General features: G+C 42.8%; 1 protein-coding gene across 1 annotated transcript in view; it reads right to left on the bottom strand.

The window, feature by feature from the left end:
* Positions 1 to 22,230, bottom strand: part of LOC147707736 (uncharacterized) — a 551,277-nt gene that overhangs the window by 524,666 nt on the left and 4,381 nt on the right. Inside the window, exons 2-3 of the mRNA XM_086925663.1 lie at positions 18,349 to 18,420; positions 14,077 to 14,197 (exon numbers count right to left, since the gene is read on the bottom strand). Coding sequence (XP_086781789.1) covers positions 14,077 to 14,197; positions 18,349 to 18,420 — 193 coding nt within the window. The remainder of the gene's footprint in view (positions 1 to 14,076; positions 14,198 to 18,348; positions 18,421 to 22,230) is intronic.

Below are 22,230 nucleotides of genomic sequence, written 5' to 3'. Positions count from 1 at the left end.
TAGCTATCACCTTCCCCCTCCTGCTGTTGTGGCCCACACTTCCTTGTGTTTGTTTACTACTCTCTCCTGTTGTTCGTTCTTTTTTAAACATTTTCTTTTTTTACAATGTTGGATAGCACAAACTCGACCCGAAGGTATTGGAGTGCTTTACATGACCACAGGTTGCATTACAGATGAACACATTCCCAGGTACTGAGTAATTACATGATTTGGCCAGAATCACAAGATGTTGAGCCTCCTGAAGAGACTCGTACCCGGTTCCCCAGCTTCACGGTCAGCTGCTCTAGTCTGTACACCAAATCCTCTCCTATCTCTATATCTTCTCTGTATTGATAGATATCAAGATCAGAATACAAGATGGCTGGCACTCCTTGGAACGCACAATTAAAATGCATTCCCATTCAGCGTTCCAAAGCAGCGCCGTCCATCTTGTACATTGCTCTCCTTCTATGTGGGCCTGGTGTCCATTTCAGCTGTTGCTCAAAATAGACAGGCTTGGGTCAGCTCCACGGCATGGTTTGCAACTGCCTCTTTATCACTGGACATAGTTGAACATGTCCAAAAGTAGGAGATAGAGGGCTGGCACACATGGACATAGCGCAGTGCATTCATTATGGTTTTCTAAGGTACATTTCAAACGTACATGCCGGGTTTCCATTAAACAGCTGTATTAAACAATGTATAATGTTTTTAAGATGATTAATTATAATACATGCTTTGGCCAGGATTGAGCATTTCCTTCTCCTGGACTATGAGAAGTCAGTCTGTTTGCTCTGGATAAACTCGACTTATGTAGTTTGCTTAGCTCCGAAGTCAGCAGCTCTGGCATAATGCCACATCCTCTCCTCTCTGCATTTCTCAGGTAGGCTGCAGTGTTGAAAGTGAATAGCTAATATATTTTTTTTAATTGTAAAAACCCATTGACAAAGCCAATAGAGTTCGCATGGGCAAAACATTTTATTTTTGCCAATGCTTGTTAAATTATATAGGGCCATTTTTCTCATCAGCTCATTTTGGGCCAGAGGACCCCATTTCCTGTGACCAGGTATATTTAAGGGGAGGGAGGGCCCTCCCTTCCTGAGCCGTTTCTGTCCCTGAAACTCCATCCCCGGGGCCGAATGCTAGAAAGCAGGGGGGCACCTGGTCCCCTCCCTAAGCTGTTTCAGCCCTGGGGACACCATACACCATCCCATGGGGCCCAAAGCATTCATGAAGGGCAGGGGGTGAGTGGTCCCCCTCCCTGAACCTCAAAAAAGGACCGGGGGACCCCACTCCATGGAGCTGCCTAACTTGCTGTGACCCAGGGAGACCATCCCCAGGACACAGCAGTGTCCCTGCGTGCACGGGCAGAGAAACATGTGTTTGCTCCTGTCTGGCGGGAGCATTTTTAAATCTCCTGCAAAATGCTCCAGCTAGAAGGGAGCAGGCTTGTGTTCTGTTTCTGTGCCAGCACTGAATAGGGTGGGGAAAGAGAACAACATATTTCTCCCACCCAGAGGGAGCAGCATAAATAGCTGCTCCCTCTGGGCAGGAGCAATAACGGTTCACGCTCCTTGCGAGGAGCTGGCTGGGGCCGCGTGGCCCTGAGACTCCCCCCGCAGTCACCAACATTGTGCATGGTGGCTGCCCCGGAAGGGGTCTGGGGGACCCACTTGTAACATGATACAGGGTCAAGAGGTGAGCCTCGTGTCCAACTCGCCTTCTGAAAAAACAGACAGCTCCAGGGGTTGGGGTCCCGGGTCCAATATAGTCCCAAGGAGGGGGGCCACACAGTACCCCTCCTCTTTTTATTTCAATACGGCCCCAGGGGATGGGGTCCCAGGGGCTTATTATGGCTCGGGAGGGAGGGCACAAGGCCCCCTCCCCTTTAAAATGTGATGCTGCCCTTGTGAAAGGCGTCCCTGAGGCCCAAGAAGGCTTGGGAGGGGATACACATGGCCCTCCTCCCCTTTAAAAAAATGGACAGCCCTGTGTATGGGTTCCCTAGGGCCTATTAAGGCTCGGGGAGAGCCCCACATGGCAACCTTTTTATTATATTTGGCCCCGGGGATGGTATCCCGAGGGCCTAATAAGGCCTAGGGTAGGGTGCAGCCTCCTCTTTTTAAATGGCTTTGTCACTGTTGGGGATGGGGTCCCCAGGGTCTGATAAGGCATGGGGAAGGGGGCTGTGCAGTCCCTTTCCCTTTTAAACAAAAAAGGACCCCTGGAGATAGGGTACCCAATTCCTAGTAGGGCTCGGGGAGGAGGAATGCATTCCCACTTCCCCTAAGATTTTGTCCCGGGATGGGGTCCCCGGGGCTCAAGAGGACTTCGGGAGGGGGGCCATCTGCCCGCTCTCCCCTTTTTTATTGGAACTGGCTCAGGGGGAGGGAGACCCCATGGGCATCATACCCCTCTCCTCTTAATATATATGTTTTGGTCCAGTGGATGGTGTCCCGGGGCCAAAAGGCCAACTCTATGCTGCACACGCAAAAGACTGTGTGCAGTATGGGTTGTCAGCCTGCTGGGCGTTTTTCCAAAGGGTTTGGCGGCAGGCCAAGCCCCCGTTAGCTGGCTGCAGGGAGTTTAAAGCAGGGCCGGGATGAAAGCTAACTCGATGCTTAGTTTGTACAATCTAAGGCCATGGGTGGAGTGGGGTTGGATGGCTTCAGGTGTCTGACTGCGGGGAGCTGGATGCATGGCCAAGCAGGGCCATGCACAGCATGGGGTTGGCTACCTCTGGGTGGCTTGTCCAGGCTCTGTTGCTAATTCAATATTAGATTATTAAATAGTACATTTTAAATAATGTATGAGATTAATTTGGTTTATGCAGGCAATTTCAAATGTATGCACTGTACATTGTACGGGGCAAATGAATTTAGGTATCAGAGAAGATGTCCCACTTTTGTTTGATTTCTAGTTTTGGTATGGTCATGTTAGAGAAATAATTTTTAAGTGGAGTAGGGGCTCTGTTATGCAAATATTCAAATTTAAGGAATAAATGTTGTAAAGACCGAGGTATTAAATGCATTTAACAGAAGACAACTTTAGCAATGTGCACTTCATTTGGTGTATTTAACCCCTTAACTGCTTGGCCTTTTTCCCCACAGGGCTGAGCCCTTTTTTGGCTATTTGAGGTAGTCTGCGCTTAGGTCTCTTTAACTTTTTTCCACATAAAGTATCCATTCCAAATTTGCGTCCTTTTGTTCAAACAGCCTGAAGATTTTAAAGGCACACAGGGTTTGTGGATTGTCTTGGAGGAGGGGACCAAGAAGGTAGGCAAAATATAGATAAGTTTGGGGATTTCTTTTTTTTAAAAGTGCTCTTGATAAAAGTGTCTATTTTTTGGGTTGCTGTGCTAAGGTCACTAACTTCCCAACTTTCAGGAACATCTAGAGCTGAAAAAAGAAACCAATTTTTTACCAAAGTTATTGTATTTTTCAAAGACGTAGCCCATTTCTCTTATTTTTTGTGCTCTCAACCTACTTCCAATTTGCAGTGGAAACTATGTGAAACCAACGGGTGATCCAGGAAAGCTATAGATTTCTGAAAGTAGACAAATTCCAAATTCAGCATAGGTCATACGTGTAGATCCCTCAAGCTTTTCCCAAATAAACCAACTTGTTGAAATAAAGTAATATTGAAAATGAGTAGGAAACAACAGCCATTTGTGACATTTTCATGTGTCACAATCGCGACCATCGCACACCAACACAACCTCAACATCATCTCCTACGCGGATGACACTCAACTGATCCTATCACTCACGAAAGACCCTAACACCGCCAAATCCAACCTACATGAAGGAATGAAAGAAGTAGCCGAGTGGATGAAGCACAGCCGTCTGAAACTGAACTCAGACAAAACAGAAGTCCTTATCTTAGGTACCTCCCCCTCCGCTTGGGATGACTCTTGGTGGCCAGAGGCCCTTGGAAAAGCACCCATCCCGACGGACCACGCACGAAACCTGGGCGTCATCCTTGACTCCTCACTCTCAATGAACAGACAAGTCAACGCCGTTTCATCATCTTGCTTCAACATTCTTCGCATGCTCCAAAAACATTTCGCTGGATCCCCACCGAAACCAGAAAAACAGTCACCCATGCACTGGTCACTAGCCGCCTGGACTACGGAAACACCCTATACGCCGTTATCACCGCAAAACTCCAGAAAAAACTCCAACGCATCCAGAACGCATCAGCCAGACTCATACTAGACATCCCGCGTAAAGACCACATCTCTAGTCACCTGAAAAACCTCCACTGGCTCCCCGTCAATAAGAGGATTACTTTCCGCCTCCTAACCCACGCACACAAAGCACTTTATGAACTTGGACCCGAATGCCTCAACACACGACTTTCCTTCTACACCCCCTCTCGTCAGCTACGATCCTCCAACCAAGCCCTTGCTACCGTACCTTGCATCAATAAAACAACCATGGGAGGTAGATCCTTCTCCTACCTCGCAGCCAAAACCTGGAACTCACTCCCCACTCACCTTCGTCTCACTCAGAACCACCTAGCATTCAGAAAGCAACTTAAAACTTGGATCTTTGACAAGTAATTCCCCACCCTTCTTCAAGCGCCTTGAGACCCTCCGGGTATGTAGCGCGCTATACAAATCTTTTGACTTTGACTTTGACTTTGACAATCGCCAAATTGAAAAAGCAGTATACCATTACATGTGCTAGACCCCACTGGCTGTGGGGATATGTTGGGTTTGCAGGTTCTCCAAGAACTCAAGGTACCTAAAGCCAACAACTGAGCTGCACCATAAAAAAAATGTTTTTATTGTGTGCGAAGTATATACCAATTCATATGGGGAAATATGTACAGTGAAAAATGGGTATCAAGGAAACCTTTGTATTTCTGAAATGGGCATAAGATGTGGAGTTTAGGAGCAGTAACTATTTGTACATCTCTGGATTTGTGAGTACCCATACTAGCATAAGATGTAGAGGGTAGTTTTCAAAAAGTCTGCTTTTTTACACACTGGCTTAGATTTGGAAAGCACAAGTGTATTAGACAAAAATAAAAAGTCAACACATTTATCATAAACAATGATATGGCAATAGGAAAGTTCAAAGTTGAAGAACTATAGATAACCTATCATAAATGATAGTGTGTATGCTCTTTGGAAAAGTATCCCATTAATTGAAAAAGAGAACACAATAAGTATAAGCAAGAAGTTATTCTCAGAGTCTTGGGTGAAACTCAGTAGCACTTATGGAAGAAAAATGATAAGCAAATCTCTGTATATTGGGCAACAAGCCTCAGAACTCACTGGCACCCTCTGGTAATAATAAATAAGATGTGACCACAAATACAAGAGAACACATAGGGAGCAGAGTAGGAGAAACAGAATTCAGAAAATGTGCTCAGGAAAGGCAGGACTAGCTTCTGAGAAAAAGAAAACGGGGAGAGATAAATGAAACAGAAAGAAGGCTCAAGAAAAGCAGGTCGGGATTCTAAGAAATAAGGAATGAGGAATGCAAGACATGATACCAAATAAGAAGACAGACCAACCTAACTAACATGAACGACAGGACATACATAGGAAAGTTGAAAAGGCAGATAATAAATTGGAGCAAGGATCTGTAGTTTTCAACTACAAGAAACTCTTGAACAGATGACAAGGAATCTGCAAACAAACAAGAAAAATACTGGAAGTATGCAGGCAGAACAAGAAACACCAGAGTCCAGGACAGTGATTATGCATACCAATAAGAACAGGAAATCAAGAAACACCAAAAGTGCAAAGCACATGCAAAGTAGGAACAGGCCTTCAAGAAGAGTAGCAAATGAGATGAGAATTCAAGCAGATTCCGTAGTAATGACAGACAAGAGAACTCTGAGAACTGAGATCCCAGAGAAGATGGAGCTGGCAGCTTAGGGATGCAAAATGAGTAGGGGAGGAGCAGAGGTGTGAGGTGAAAGTCAGGTGAAAATAATTAGCTATGTACCCTTAATGAGAGCTCCAACAATAGAGGGAAAGCTGCACTGGGAGTTGGCTAAAAAATGATTAGAGAAATTAGAAAGTACAGGTGGGGAAATAAGAAAAACAGGAACAGAGATAAGAATTGATTCAGAAGTTAGCCTAGAACCATATATGCAAGATCATTGAATTCATAAGGGTTATGAACCATGAAAAAACACAGAGCACCATCTTTTGTGAATGATCCTGGAAAGGTTTGAGGACAGAAAGACTTACAAAGACCAGAATACATAGGATGGTGGGATCGAAACTGTTTGAAATGACCATCTTTTGCATGGTACTCCCCCAGATGTTTACCTTGACTATTTCTTTTTGGGCTTTAGAGCTTTGCACACTTTACCCCTGATAAACAGTCATAAAGTGCCTGTGTTCTCCCTTTAAACATGATGACATTTGTATACAAATTGTCACAAATTGGATACAGCACCCCTTATGCCACCCACTGCAGTTTCACAGCAAACCCAACACCAGGCCTACCACTGTAGCCTGGCAGTGCAGTTTTAAAACTGCCAAATTGGCTTGTCAGAATAAACCCTGTTGAGAGGCCTAAAACATTCCCTTTAAATATTATTAACTCACTCCCAAGGTGGGCAATACTGCCCATAAGGCAGGGCACATGATAGTTAAAGGCAGGACATGTAAAACGTATTATTAAACATGTCCTTACACTGAAAAAGCCTAAAATATATTTTCAGTTTAGCAAGGGCCTGTCCACTCTATTGTCCTCCTAGTCAGTCTAGCAGCAATCCCAGTGGGAGGGAAGCTGCCCCAGAACAGGTTTTGAGTGGCCTCTAGGGTTGCCCATTTCCGAAGCCACACAGGGTGTGTACAGGGAACTCTGCCCGGGGGAAGAATAGTTCTGCCATGTTGGATTAAGGGAGAAAATGCACTGTGGCATTGTTTAAAGTAAAACACGCAGGAAGTGCTGCAATTCTGGGTAGGGTCAACCTTTGCAAAATTACCCCATTGACTAGGAAATGGCCTGAAGTTTCCCCAACCCACAGGCTAGCACTGGGCATAAATGTGGCAATACCAGTACCCCAACCCCCAGACCACTGCTGGACATAAGGAAGATTCAGGAGAGGACTGCCCTGCTGTCTGAAGGACTTAGAGGGATGAACCTGCTTTCCTTGTACTCGGGACCCCAGACGTGGCTTCAAGGGTCCTAAGGCTGACATCCTGTTTGAGCCACAGGGACACAACAACCTTCAAGAAGCCTTTTTCCTGATTATCCATCTGACAAGTTCCAACTGGACTTTCCCTGTATCCTGTTTCTGGTCTCTACTGGAGTGAGTCTTGAGCCCCAAGTGCTGCCCCCAAGCTTCTAGACCCTGTTTGGTGTCAAAGTGTGCACCTCTTGCCTAACCCTAAAACCTGGGACTTGAAAACTTTTGAGAACTCTGAGAACCGGTGGGGAACTGGGATCAACCAGCTAAGCTGATCCAGCGAAGGTGCATTGCCGATGGGACAAAGTTCCCCACAGGTCCTGCTATGTTCCTCTCCACAACAGCACATCCCTTTCTGCTGGTCCTTTCGCCACTGGAATCTGTTGTTGACAACCCCCTTTTCAAATGCAGCCTTGCACTGGTGAGGAAATCTGAGCTGTAGAAATGTTTCTAAGTACAAACGTAGAAAGTTTGCCGGCCGAAGCTGCTGAAGCAATCCAATTGAATTTGAGGGCCTCTTGGGTGAGAAATTGGTACTTTTCCCACTTAGAATTTTTTCCACCTAAACCAGTGGCTTCACGAAGACTTTGTTTACTGGCAATCTGTCGTCAACAAGCCCCTCTTTGGCTACAGCCTGCTGTCTGGTCTTGCGGAAGATTTCCAACTTCAATAAACGTTTCTGAGTACGATGCTAAAAGTTTCAACCAGGATTAACCTTTTCTCTGTATGCGTCCCGCGTTCCATCATGATCGGCCTTAACTTCCCCTGTACCAGCAACCAGATGCTCCTGGTTGACGCTTAGTGCTTTATGTTCGCTATTTGTTTTAAAAATTCTTGACCCCAGTTCCCTTTCTTGGATTTTTGTGCTTTAGGTGTCATTTTGACTATTAGAATATTTTCTATTTTTCTAAATAGGTTTGGGAATTTTCTTGCAATGCGTTTTGACATTGTTACTGTTTGATTACTGTATAAATAATTATACATTACCTCTAAATTAAGCCTGCTCTGTACTATAGCTATAGTGAATTTAGTGGTTCACACTCTCAAGGATTGTGATTAGTACTTCAGGTGGGTCTTAGTACGTGAAATTATATTGCATAATTGAGGAACATTCATTGACTGTATTTTTTTAAACATGAAACACTCAAGAATACCATTGTGCAGAGATAACATTGCCACACGTTACCAAAATCATGTCAGTTTGTCATGTTCTCCATGTATAGGGTTCATATTGCTTTTAAAATAATGTCAATCAATTTATCAATTGTTTTATTTATTGATCATTATTAATTTATGTTAACTATGTATAAGTGAGGTTTTGTAGCTCCTAAACTGAATTACTTATATGTGCTCTCAAACAGGTTGGTTAAGGACAAGGATATATATTGAAGGAAAGTGATGGGCCATAGATTAAAAAACATAGTCAAGTGGGAAGTTGGGATTTAAGCCTAGGTTTCCTGGTTGCACATTGTGCATTTAAGCCACTTGGAGTTATTCTGTTTAACATCAAGCGTCAATGCTTTGTGTTCAGTCACTTCATGAATTTTTGTTAGTACATAGTTCAATAAATAAATTTATTACACCTTAAATCAATGCAGCCAAACTGGAAGGGAGCTATAATAAGACCGCTACATAAGAAAGGGGATGTATATGCCCGAAGAATTATAGGCTAATCAACCTATTGGATATAGGAGAAAAAAATGTCTCTAAAATAATCCTTAGTAAGCTAAAAGTTTGGGTGGAACACAGGTCTATCGTTCCGGTCGAACAAGGTGGCTTCAAAGAAGGCCACTCCACGATAGATCATTGTTTTGCACTGTGGGCATTGGCCAGGAAATCGATGGAACAAAACGGCAAATTATTTTGCTGTTTCGTCGATTTCCGGGCGGCGTTTGACACAGTGGACCGAAATAGCCTTTGGGAAGTACTAGAAAACTATGGAATGCCACAGGGTATATTGAACATCTTAAAAGAATTACATAGTGGCATTGGGCCCAGGTCATTAGAGACATAAAGGGCTCATTAACCCATAAAATTCCAGTAAGGAATGGTTTGAGACAAGGGTGCGTTTTGGCACCCTTGCTTTTTTCAATCTTCTTGGCAGACCTTCCAGAGGCCTTGGAAGTTGAAAAAAATGTGAGCCCACGAATGAATAGCAATAAAGTGTCATGTCTCTTATACGCTGATGACCTTGTGATCTTGGATCAAACTGAAATGGGCCTCCAAAGGAAACTAAATGTGTTCAAAAAGTACTATGATAAAAAGCTCTTAACCGTGAATATGGAGAAAACAAAGATCCTATGTGTTGGAAAGAAGGTAAATAAGTTTATTTGGTTTTTAGGACAGGATAAATTAGACGTAGTAGGTGAATATAAATACTTAGGCCTTTGGTTTAATAGCACATTAAAGTGGAATACCCACTTGGAGGCACAAACGGCAAAGGCTTATTCATCGGTCTGTGGTCTGAAAAAATGTAATAAAGATTACGTTGGCATGTCAGACAGACCGCTTTTAAAGGCTTTTGAAGTTATGATCCCCCACAAGTGCTTTATGGAGCAGAGGTGCTTTACCTGAGTGGTAAAAGAGGGTGGGACCGGGAAGAAGGTAAAATTTTGAAAATGTTGCTGTCCTTACCAAATAGCTCCATGATTCAAGCTATTAGAATGAAGGTGGGATTGACATCAATGGATGTAAAGACTCAAATGTCATTAATAAGATTTTGGAACCGACAGGAGTCTGGTGGTGAAGAGAAGGTTTCAATTTGGGGTAGAGAGGAAATTCAAGTAAGCAGCTTACGCTGGGCGCAAGATGTGAAGAAAACCCTCCAGACGGTAGCCGCGTACTTGAAATTGAGCCTCTCCCCACCATTGTTGAATATAGTTTGTACTAAAAAAATGCTTAGAGACCAAGGGCTCGAATACTCCAGATCACAAGACATGGTCTAGCTGAGGCTAAAAAAATCGTTGAATTGGGTAAAGAATGAATGGGAAAAGGAGGTCCGGTTCCCATACCTGGACTTACTGCCCAATAGATGGCTAAGACATGACATCTTGAAGGTTCGGGTGGGCCTAAATCCATGGAAGATTGAAAGAAAAATAAGAGTGGCCCTGATCCAACCGGACGGTACTTGTAAATGTGGTCTAGGAGTAAGAAAAGATATTTTACATATACTGTTTGATTGTACATGGATTTTAGCAATTCGGAAAGCTTTTTTACGTCCAATTTTTTAAAAATATGAGGTGACCTCTCGTGCTGACGCCATTGACCTCCTTACAGAAATGTAATTTTTGGATATTACAATTGCGTTGGGGAAATTTCTGAAAGCAACAAGAGAATATGTAGTGGAGGCAACAAAGGAGAGCGGGAGAGTTTAAAATTACAGAGTATCCCAATTTTATGTTGTAAATGTGTAAAATGAATTGTGGTTTTAAATATTTTATCACTATGTGTGATCCATTGTTCTATGTATTTAGACTATTGTCTAAATAAACTTTGTTATCAATCAAAAAAAATCAATCACCTTAAATCAAACTGACACTACACATACATACATAGATGTGCACTGTCACGAGATGTAAAGGAGTGCTTCCACTGACACTGAAGATGAAACTCGGGGGCAGGATTTTTCTGTCTATAGCTATGCTATCACACCCCCTGTGTGTCCTAGAATATCTATTACCATAGGAGCAAATACTGTGTGGGATCCAAGACATCTTTAATTTGGGAATTAATTAATTGCGGACATTGTTCAGCCTCTCCTAAACTCTTCTGTTTCTCAGGGCATAGTGTTAACATAAGAAAATTGCATTTCCTCACTTCCTTTACTCTGCATGCCCACTTAACTTGACAGAATCATTTTAGGACAGGCTCAACAACTCAGCGCAATTAATTAATTAAAAAACAAAGAGGCCTTGGAGCTCCCACAGATTTTGATCCTCAGGTTACAGCACTATAAGGAGACGCATGCGATGTACAGCATGGCTTCAGACAGACATGTTGTGCCTGCCACTGTAGAATAATCACTCACTACTCCACAGCAAAATGTGTGTGTGGGGGGGGGATTATAGGGCAGATATTGTTCCCAGTGTCCTCCACTTCAACATCTGGGAGGATAAATCCTCACTGCACCCCTCCTATGCCCATGTACTCCCCTGCTTACTTTGCCTCTGTTAAATATACTAAAGTCTGATTAAAAATAAAGCTCAGAAAAGCAATCTTTGGATTTCTATGCTACGTGCTATCGTGTCTATTTGCCCATGTTACTGAGGTTTTGTTTTTAAGCAAATGCACCTGGCTCAACAAATCTCTTCTTGACTTTAAGATGTAAAAGCATGCCCCCTAGCGCCAATTTAGGCTTCAATTGATGCCATCTCCCTCAATGTTGGTGTCAGAGGCCAGCTTCGAGAATCCAGATTCTGTAGTCTACTGTAAACTTATGACTATAGGGAGAATACCTGGACAGAGAAACTGAGCTTGAAACTAAAGAAGGCTTTTGAAACTACATAGAAACAGGCCAGGTCTGGCTATGTCGGGTATCAGGCACTTTCTCCATGGGCTGGCAGAGTAGAGAACGCTTTTACTGCTGGTGAGAGCGGGTTTCGTAACTGAGGACCAGGCAGCCATGGTACCTGTCTGTTGCAATTTGGCAGTCTACAAACAAATAATGCAAACAAAATGGTTTTAAAGTGTGCCAGTTAGACCACACTCACTTCAAGACCATATGTTTTTGCATTTGTTTGTTTCCTATCTCCGACATGGTCGCTACAAGCAGCACCGACATTCAGGGGTTCACTGAGAAGGAAAGTGAGAGGTTTGATGTTGATCGGTTCTGAGAGTCCAGTACATATGAGTAAGAAGCTTCAAAATTGTAGTTCTTCATAATGTGGCCATTGCTACACATTCTTTTTAGAATTATAAATTACACCCTTCCACTGCGTGACAATTGATAGAAGAGATTCTAATCATGAACTTAGAAATGTTCATGCCCCCTGACCCCCCTGTCACTGCCCTAACAAAAATTATATTAGTAAACCAAGAGGGAAGTGAGTTGTGTTTTGTCCCCTTGGGTGTTGCTATAGAAGGAGTAGCATTACAGTCTTTTTGTGCAAGGTGTTGCTATAGAAGGAGGAGTAGCATTACAGTCTTTTTGTGCAGGGTGTTGCTATAAAAGGAGTAGCATTACAGTCTTTTTGTGCAGGGTGTTCCAATTGAAGGAGTAGCATTACAGAATTTTTGTGCAGGGTGTTGCTATAGAAGGAATAGCATTACAGTCCTTTTTGGGCAGGGTGATGCTATAGAAGGAGTAGCACCACAGTCTTTTTGTGCAGGGTGTTGCTATAGAAGGAGTAGCATTACAGTCTTTTTGTTGCTATAGAAGGAGTGTGCAAGAACAACAGGAGTAGAACCCATAAACCACGTCGGGATGGGTGTAGGGTATATATAAAACAAGAATTCCCAACAGGTATCAATTTAAGACAGTTAGATGATGTATGCAGTCAGCATTACATAAAAAAGAAACAAGGAGGCTCATAAGGTTTAAGAGCTTGCTATTCACCAATTCAGAGGGGGTGTTTCACATGGGAATACAGTTAGGCAGCACTGTACAGAGGAAATCATGTGACAACCTGAAGGTACTTGGTGAGTGGTGATATATACAGTTGGTGAAAGGTGATGATGCAAGTGCTGAACGTGAACAGCGTGAACGGCGCAAGGTGACAAAGGAAATATACAGTGATGGCTCCGCAGGATTAAGTTTTAGTCACTTAAATCATAGTATCAAACAATTTTACAAGAGCCAAAGACGTTAAATGCGCCATAAAGTTGCGCTGTGATGTCGACGGCGTTTCGATCCCCGTGAGTCGGGATCGTCTTCAGGACAGGGTTGTCGGGTTCAAGCAGTGTTGTGTGCACACTGCCGATCGCGTAGATCCTGGGTCCCAGGGCGGATGCAGCGGGAAGTCGGTCTACAGATGGTTTGGCGCAGCCGAGGGCCGGTTAGGGAGGGCAGGGCCTGAATAAATCACGTGGCCGGGGGCAACGGAGGCTCCGAACGCTTGAGAGGCTCGCTGTGGGAAGGAGCCGCTACGAGCTATATATGCAGGGTGTTGCTATAGACGGAGGAGTAGCATTACAGTCTGTTTGTGCAGGGTGTTGCTATAGAAGGAGTAGCATTACAGTCTTTTTGCGCAGGGGGTTGCTATAGAAGAAGTAGCATCACAGTATTTTTGTGCAGGGTGTTGCTATAGAAGGAGTAGCATCACAGTCTTTTTGTGCAGGGTGTTGCTATAGAAGGAGTAGCATCACAGTCTTTTTGTGCAGGGTGTTGCTATAGAAGGAGGAGTAGCATTACAGTCTTTTTGTGCAGAGTGTTGCTATAGGAGGAGTGGCATTACAGTCTTTTTGTGCAGCAGACACTGAACTGATGAATTTAAAGATGCTCTTATGTGAAGAAGGAAAAGGAGGCGTTGTGAATAACATGAAGTGCTTTGGATCTCACAATGTGGTCAAGTGAAAGCCGCTAATCAGGCAAGGTTTTCTGTCTTCACGTTGTGCAATTCAGCCACTTAATGGTTATCTCTTTCTCTCTCCCATTTTAGATCAAAGCTTAATGCTTTGTGTTTCATTTTTTGAGGCTCCAAGTCAGTCGGGTTTCTTGGGGACAACATCCAAACCTCCCTTGCAGTGGTCAGACTCGCTCGCTGCATTTGCTCTCTATGTGTAATAGGACGGCCGATCTGACAAAATTTGCCAGGACTGCTTTTGGTTCCTTGTGCGGCCTGGAATCAACATTTCACTTAAAACAAACAAATAATCTTAATGGACATTTTTTTAAATTGAAACAACAGCAAAAATTACAGAGGAAAGAATGGTCAATGGAATAGTCTTGAATACATTCCAAATTAAACGTACTCAAGCGTAAGTTGTTATAAAAACTTACTTTTGCAAACATAAAATGTATTTTATAAAATTCTCAATGCCATCAATCTGTAGACCCATCAGGTGTTTGTGATGACTTTTGGGAAATATCAGAAGCGAACAGCCGTGCTGGTCAAATCCACCTGATGAAAATGAAAAAATGCATCTTTTAGATGGCATTTCTTGCACCAGCAAAAGATTTTTTTTTACTTCTTTATTACTAATATTTGACAAATAAATAATACTTGCATTTCAGTTACAACTAAAGGAGAACATTTTGAAGCTTTAATGCGTTTGAAGACCATGTACACGATTGACAAATCAAATGTATTTTGCTGGGTCTATGAAATACACCCCAACCTCAACATACCACAAAACAAGAAAGATATCAGACCTGAGAGTTCCTACACCTGTTTATGTGGTGTATTTGATTTTTTTGCAAAGAACATATCTAGCAAGTTCAAGCAACATTCAGTCACTTCTTCAACATTCTAATTACTTATTCATAAATGTCATTTCTCTTAGCCCTTGTCATTCACATCCCAGTCGTGATGATGGACGGATCACAACTTCTCCGCCAGGAAAACCTGGGAAGAAAAACATGACTTTTCTCTAACTGGCCACATATCCGTCCTATCATTCGCCTGCCATACCAATATTACAATGAAGGCCAGACAGTCAAAGAAGGATGGGCACCTCTTAAATGACTGTCTAAGGGATGCATGGGACTAACTGTTCATCCTTCGTTCGGTTATTTCTTAAGATGCATCCCAGAGCAATACCTTCCCTCACAATAAATGGTACAAAATACACTTTCACTAAGGTACTGGATGCAAACCTCAGGACATAGTCGGACTGTGAACCTTACCCCAAACCATCTCCCATCAAGTTCAAAAATTTGAAGCCTATAATTATGCACAAATATATAAAAATATACACAGGTAGCAACAAAACTAAGCTATAAGGCCTACACATCTCGTTAGGCAGCAGGATACCTAGTTGATACACCATGGGTCCAGGGATTGAAAGGATTGTCTGCTAAACAATAGGCCATGGCAATAGTACACTTAATCCAGATATTGAAGGGGAAGCTTTTCTACCCTCTCCGTCTGCTGCGAAAGGTCACAAGTAAACAATCAAACAGACAGAAAGACTCAGGTCCCTTTGCATCCAACAAATGTTACATTTCTTCTTCCAAGAGATGAGAAGGAAAGAATTCAGGTAAACCTCCTCCTGAGCCCTGTGTTATGCTGAACGTACCTTATGCATAAAACATGGCCGGTCCTTAAAAACACCATTATTAAACTATTCGTGGAGGCTAGCATACTATTTTAGTGTGGAAGGCCTGCAGAATTTCTGAACGATGATTGGTTAACGTTTGTTTCGTAACCAGCTCCTCTCAACTTCCAGACTGACAGAGAAAACCTTCCAGGAGGATGGCAGCCCGATGAGGAGATTTAACCAGTTGAAGAATCTAAGATGATGGAATGGAGTGTCATTGTAGAAGACGGGACCATGTTCTTCATGGCTATAATGAAACTGCCACATTTACTGCCTTCTCTTCTCTGTGAATTCGATGAAGCAACATGGGAAATATTGGAAACAGAAGGAAGGTATACAGACGTTTCTGAGGTCACCTCACTGTTAAAGCACCCATCTGCCAAAGCCCCTATGTATGGACACCGTGAGCAGAAGTAGGCGACTGTGTATTGGATGTGGGTGCAAATAGGTCCAGAAACGAAGTCTGAAACATCTTGCAAACCACTTGAAAGATTACTTGAGGCCAGAGAGAGAACCCGGGAGGAAGATAAGATTCTGCTCAAGAAGTCCCCTTGTGCATTGTCTAAACACCTTATATTAGCTGCCCTAAGTGACAGGAGGTAACGTTCCACCCAGGAGCCTAACTACGCTTTCACCAGTCCCCACAACTTGGAACAAGTGCCTATGTGATGATTTGTGTATGCACTGTCACCATGCTGTTCATTCTCACCTCTCCGTGTTGGTTTTGAATACAAGAATGAAAGTGCTGTGGAGTTCACTAGACTCCTCTCAGCTCCCTACCGTTTGAGGAATAATTACTCTCTAATAAAGACAACTATGCCTCAGTTGTAAGAGACCCCACAGTGGCTTCTCTCACAAAGAAGCTGGCATCTGTGGGCACCACCACTGGTGCGGCTGGACCCCCGTAGAAAACGTCCCTGAGACAGAGAGAGGCTAAAACCATCATTGAAGAGGGATACTTAACTCCCGAGTCAATGTAATTGACATTTTGTAATGCAAGAATTAAATTGCCATGTAGATGGGACACCAGAGGAGGCACGTTGCCTAAGTCTTTAACCACAATTTAAGCCTACATTATGAATTGCTGTAAATATATCCGGTAATTTTAGCCCCCAGATGGATGGGTAAAGGCCATAAAAACATCTCTGTGGGTTGGAAAAACAGGCCCATTATGAGTTGGATCATGAAGGTCCACTTTAAAATGGGGAATAATCAGGAGAATCGGGCAGAACATATCTGATTCCTCTGCTATTCCTCATTGCCCTGCAGTATCAAATAGGATTTACTGTGACATCTTTCACAGGTTCTCCTCCTACCAGTGCAATCCACTCCAGATATTTCACATGGGCTTCTCAATGTTCCACAATCTGCCCATCATCTGGTAGGTACCTAAAGAATTGATCTTGTCCTCATCATCTTCAACCTCTGCAAGGAAACCCATGGAATTGTACTCACTAATAATAGCATCAAAATGACATAAACGTGGATGGAGTTATAGGAGCCAACACAATGTCACTTGGATTTACCCTTAATGCACCCTTCATATAGAGCCCAACTTTATGGAACAGATTGCCTAGAAAACCAACACAGTTTTATACCAGTTCTCTGTAGTAAAGAAAGTGAAACCATTCCTTCTAGACAGCTATTTCAGAACTTCTATTCAAGCACTTACTCTGGCATCGGGATGGTGGTAATTCCCTTCTTCACGGCCTTCCAGACTCTACACCGCCACTCCTTAGCACGCATTCTACAAGCTGCAGCAAGCCTCTTAAAGGACAAAAATGATATTACCTCATCACCCTACTCTAATAAAACTTTATATGCTCCCCTTACTGGCCCGCACCATCGTCAAGGCCAGCTGCGTCATCTACAAAGCCATCACATCCTGCACCCTGCCAACCTGGCTGTCATGCGTACCACCTCTGGTGGTCCTTAGCACACTCACTGCCACAAGACCATCAGTCTTGACGTAAAGAAGTTCAAGAAAGAAAAATTTGCAACAGGTCTTCACTATCTTCACATCTAGAATGTTGCTGCATTCTGTATCCAAGACTACTGCCTCTACCCATCTTCAGTGTAAGAAGGACTTGAAGTTAATGTAAAGGACACAACATCATAACATTGTAAAAAGTCTCTCAACTTCATCAGAACGCAGATTCACTATTTGATTGTATCTCAGCCTTCAACTCTTTACTGTGTTCCACTGCCTTTCAGCTACTTTTACACAAAACAAGGCAACAAATGGTAGTGAACTCATACCCGTCTTGAACCAGGACATCATGATCTTGGTGGCCGAAAAATACACACAGCAGCAACACTGTCAGGCTTCAGATAAGAAAGTGCTCGAAGGACATAGTCTGCATCCAGAATCTTCCCCGATTATGGATCCAGCATATAAAATTCCATCATAACACAGATCCAGCAGACTGTATCACTTTGCTTCTGGAAGGAACTGAAGACACTTCACTTCAAGGAACACCTCATCCACAAATAAGAATCACAGTGATATCAGATCCGAAAAGTGTATTTATACTTTGTTTCTAATTTTTCTCTGTTGTTGGACAGCTCCCTGCTGTATTTCAAGCCAGCTTTGTGCTCTATTGGTACATCTACCTACAGATGCATCCACATACAGACTGAAAGGGTGGTCTCTAGAACAAATGATCATCTTACAAAAAGACATAAAGGACAGAGGCGCTTCACATCCAATAGGTTTTTCATGGAAAATTTCATAAATGTATGGATCTGCATTCAGGCATTCAGAAACTGTCATGTGCCCAGAAACAGAATTTGAAAAAGCACGGCACAGACAGGGGAGTAAATGTAGCTTGAGGGCATGGCCAATGCTGAAATCTAACAACAGACTGTGTTTTCAAAGTCGACAGGTAAATCTACAGATTATATGGACGTGGCTGCCTTTATCTGCTACAGTGGACTTTGTATGTGGATGTTTGAAAGTCAGTTGAACATCTCACAAATAAACTTGAAGATCTTGTAGAACTAAAACACTTACCTGGGAATATGACGGATGGTGAACCAGGCACAAGAGCCTCAGGAATTTCTGGATCCATTGATTGGGATTTTTCTGGTAGGCAAAAAAGTAAAAAAAAAACATTATCAGGTAAAGCATTGGTGCACAAATGTTTAATCACTCTTCCACTTTTAGAGGAAGGCAATAAAGTCAAAAAATGTATATGGATGTTTTTCTATTTGAAGTAAGTAACATCAAAGCCCCCTCACCTGTGGCTGGACAATGACCTTTAATCTACCAGAGGCACACATGGTTTCTGACAGGTTCGGATCATTGGTGCTAAATGGTTCGAAGAACGTACAATTTAAAAACAAGCAGAAATTAAGCAATCTTGGAAGAAAAAAGCCTCTCATTTTAAAGAAAAGCATTCAAAAGTAGAAGGACACATCAATCTCAGTTGAGCACACCTATGGGCACCTAGAATTCGATTCGACACAGGAATTCTCAAAGATAATTGAAAACATTCGAGTGAAACCAAACAGTTTCTGAGGCAGGCTTATTTTAGATGCCCCACTATTTACATGCTGTCATGGATCCACAAAGACAATTTACTCCCTCCCTTCGACTACAATATACTCAGCAACGTGTGGTTATGTAGACATTATCAGTATTAAAGTATTCAATGGAATTTTCTCTTTTCTCGTTTTTAGAATTTTTCATATCATTTACGTTAATTACTCCTCATGAAAAGAATGTGAAGTGCTCAAAATGCATTGAAGAATGTTAAAGTTTTTGAATTCGAGGTTTAATTCTAAATTATCTCCAATGACCTCCTATATATGTTACAGATATACCAAAGTGCGTCCCAAACAACAAAGATGGCATTCAATCAGTTTGGTAATGCCTCCAACGACATTCTTTAACCACTACAAATCACTTGCATATCAATGGCTAAGATAAAATAAAAGGATAATACATATAAAAAGCTGGTACTTTAGAACAAAACCGACATTTTTGTGGGGGTAACTGATGTATTTATCTAAAAAATAAACCTAGCGTGTGTGGGGGGGGGGGGGGGGGGGGGGGAGGGGACGTGTGCATTTCCAGAAAATGTACACATATGACGGGAGAAATACATTTTTAGCAAAAACGAACACTAGTATTTGAGTCCAGGCAAGAAATGAGGTCTCCCAGGACGGCCACAACATTTCCCAAAACCTTTTTATATAACAAAAAATGTTTTTCTCACAAAGCATAATTTATCAAAAAATAAAGAAACACCTTTATTGCTATAAACAAGAAATAATACATATAATTACTGTTGCTTTTTTGTATTTTAAGGTAGCACTGAAGGCTACTGACAACGTATGAACGCGGACAAGAGTTCCGGAAGTCACAAAAAGCATCACTACAAATATTAGCAATTTTACTGTGGTGTGGTATAGTAGGCAAGATCAAAAACCCAAAATGCCTGGCTTTGGCAAGGTGGTGCGATTTTTAACATTTGTATTTTTTACTGAAAGCTGATGCCACAAAAACGAAAAACAAGAAAACATGCTACTGCTTAAACGTGGGAGCCACATGCTTTTAATACCAAATTTCAATTTAGGAAAAAAACAATGACATAATTTTAAAAGTTTACTACAGGGACTTTCTAACAGGGAGACGTATCTGAACAGGTGAAGAAAGCATTTTTAGTTTTAATGGCCATCATTAGAAAATATAATTCTTAATTGTGAAAAGACATGGTAATATTGGCTTTTAAATATTATAACCTGAAGACATACTTTAAGCACACAGGAATGAGTAAAACAATTTTTTTAAATGTATAATAAATGGAAAGAAAGAAAAACAATGTAAAAGTAAGCATTGGTCCACCAGACCCAGCACTGAGGAGAACATCTTTTTTAGGGGGTGTGCACATATGCCGCCACTTAGTGCAAGAAAACCAATGGCTGGAATGTTCTGATTCATTGCCATATTCTTTATGCTGGGATAGGTGAAAGAAAAACGTGAATGACAGCGGAATAGACCAATAGAAGAGGGTAAACCCAAAGTCCATACATGTATGTAAACTAGTAAGCATTGTTTATTTCTAATTGTCTATTATATGATGTTGGCAAGGAATCTAACACTGTCTCAATGCCATGAATAAAGCTGTCACTGTGCCAGACAAAGCCAAAAGTTCTAGCCTCGGTAAGGTAATGCAATTGTTATTTTTCATTTTTATTGTAAGCATGCGCACTAAAAATACAAACAAAAAATGTTACCTCCTAGGCGTGGCCACTATATGCTTACAATACATTTTTGAGATTTGAAAAACTTTCCCAGATGCAGCTTTTTTATGGGATTTTTTAGTTTCAACCTTTTTTTTATTATTTTCTTCATAACAACTTAACTGTGAGGCGTGCAGAACAACTTGGAGAGATTCCCAACACTGCTAAATACATTGAACACATAATTTCCTTCCCCACTCCCGTGCCCCAAGGCTCTTAAGTCTCTCTCTTCTCACGTGCCCCAATGGGATCCTGCATAATGCTGTCTTACTAGCATCTCTCCAGAATATCTCCTCCTGAATGACTAAATGAAGGAGTAGCACACAGTAGTTATATAAAAATATGTATTTATTAATATAACACTCTCTACTATCCTCGACACGAGGACAGAACACAAAGCACACAATACGAGATCAATAGAACAATTGAAAGTAGCACAATACACAGCGGGCTTCAGGGAGAGACCAAACCATATACTAAAATAGTGGTTTAATTATCAAAACTTGATCAGAGACAGGTCCTAGTACACGTAGAATCGCTGGGACCCCAAGGAACCCCCCAAAATGATGACACAGTGCGCCCACAGAGGAAGGGTGCAGTGAGGAAACACGACTGGGCGCTCCTTATAACTCTATGGAAAAGTCGCGCTACAAAGTTAAAGTTTAAGGAGCCATCTAGGAGGATTTCGAGCAAACCCTTTGGAATTAAGAGTTTGAAGAGACTTCCCATCCGTGGATACTGTAGTACCCGAGTTACCGACCCCAGAGGAGCCGGGTGCATAAGTCTGAAGTGGCGTCAGCAACTCTCGTCGTTCTCAATGGAAGGCTGTGAAGAAGTACTCCTGTCATGAAGGTGAAAAGTGTCCGGGGAATCCAAGCCTGGATTCTGGAAGGAAGGAACCTGAAAGCAGAGGGGACAGAGTCTGGGTCACTTCAGAGTGACCAGGTGCTTGGTCGACAAATGCCCACCGATGTCGGGTGCTTCAGGTTCAAAGAAGGGATGCTTGACTCTGCAGCCACGAGGACAAGGAGACATCGAGGATGACCAGAAGCCAGATGCAAGCTGACCCACGAAGGATGTCGAGTTCTGAGGGGGTCAGCGTCCGGCGGGAACACCAACAAACCTTGGCAAAAGCAACCCACGCAGGAAGGTGACTCAGGTTCCGGTGTGGACCAGCAAGGTCCAGGGGACTCACCAAGCAATGGGGAGTCAGGGCACATTTGGAGCAACCAGGAAAGCCAAGAGAAATCAAGATGACGCTCAGGGGGACCCACAGGTCGAATGACCAGGAGCCACAAGGGGATCTCGAGCAAGATTGCAAAGTACCAGCCCACCTAGCACTTGGTGTGAGGAGGCTTGAGTTCTTTGGTGCACTTACTGCTCAGTATCAGGACTACGCGGAGTCCAATGAACAAGCTTGGGAATCACCAACAAGCATATGCACTTGCAAATGGACGCAGTGCACATGGGTTTGGGTTACGCAACCCCCTCGAGGGATACTGGCCTTAAACTCGGTGAGAGGGCATATCGACCTCAGGAACCTTCAGGAACCCACCTCATGTGTTGCTGAAATCTTCGGAGTCCGCAGGAGCTCAGGAGCAGCAGACCGATCAGTTGCCCTTTAGGTGCCTGCAAAGCAGGGGAGTGA

Source organism: Lissotriton vulgaris, chromosome 6 (assembly GCF_964263255.1).
Source record: "Lissotriton vulgaris chromosome 6, aLisVul1.2, whole genome shotgun sequence".
Taxonomy (NCBI): Eukaryota; Metazoa; Chordata; class Amphibia; order Caudata; family Salamandridae; genus Lissotriton; species Lissotriton vulgaris.
Note: the sequence above shows the minus strand (reverse complement) of the source record. Positions and strands in the feature narration are given on the sequence as shown.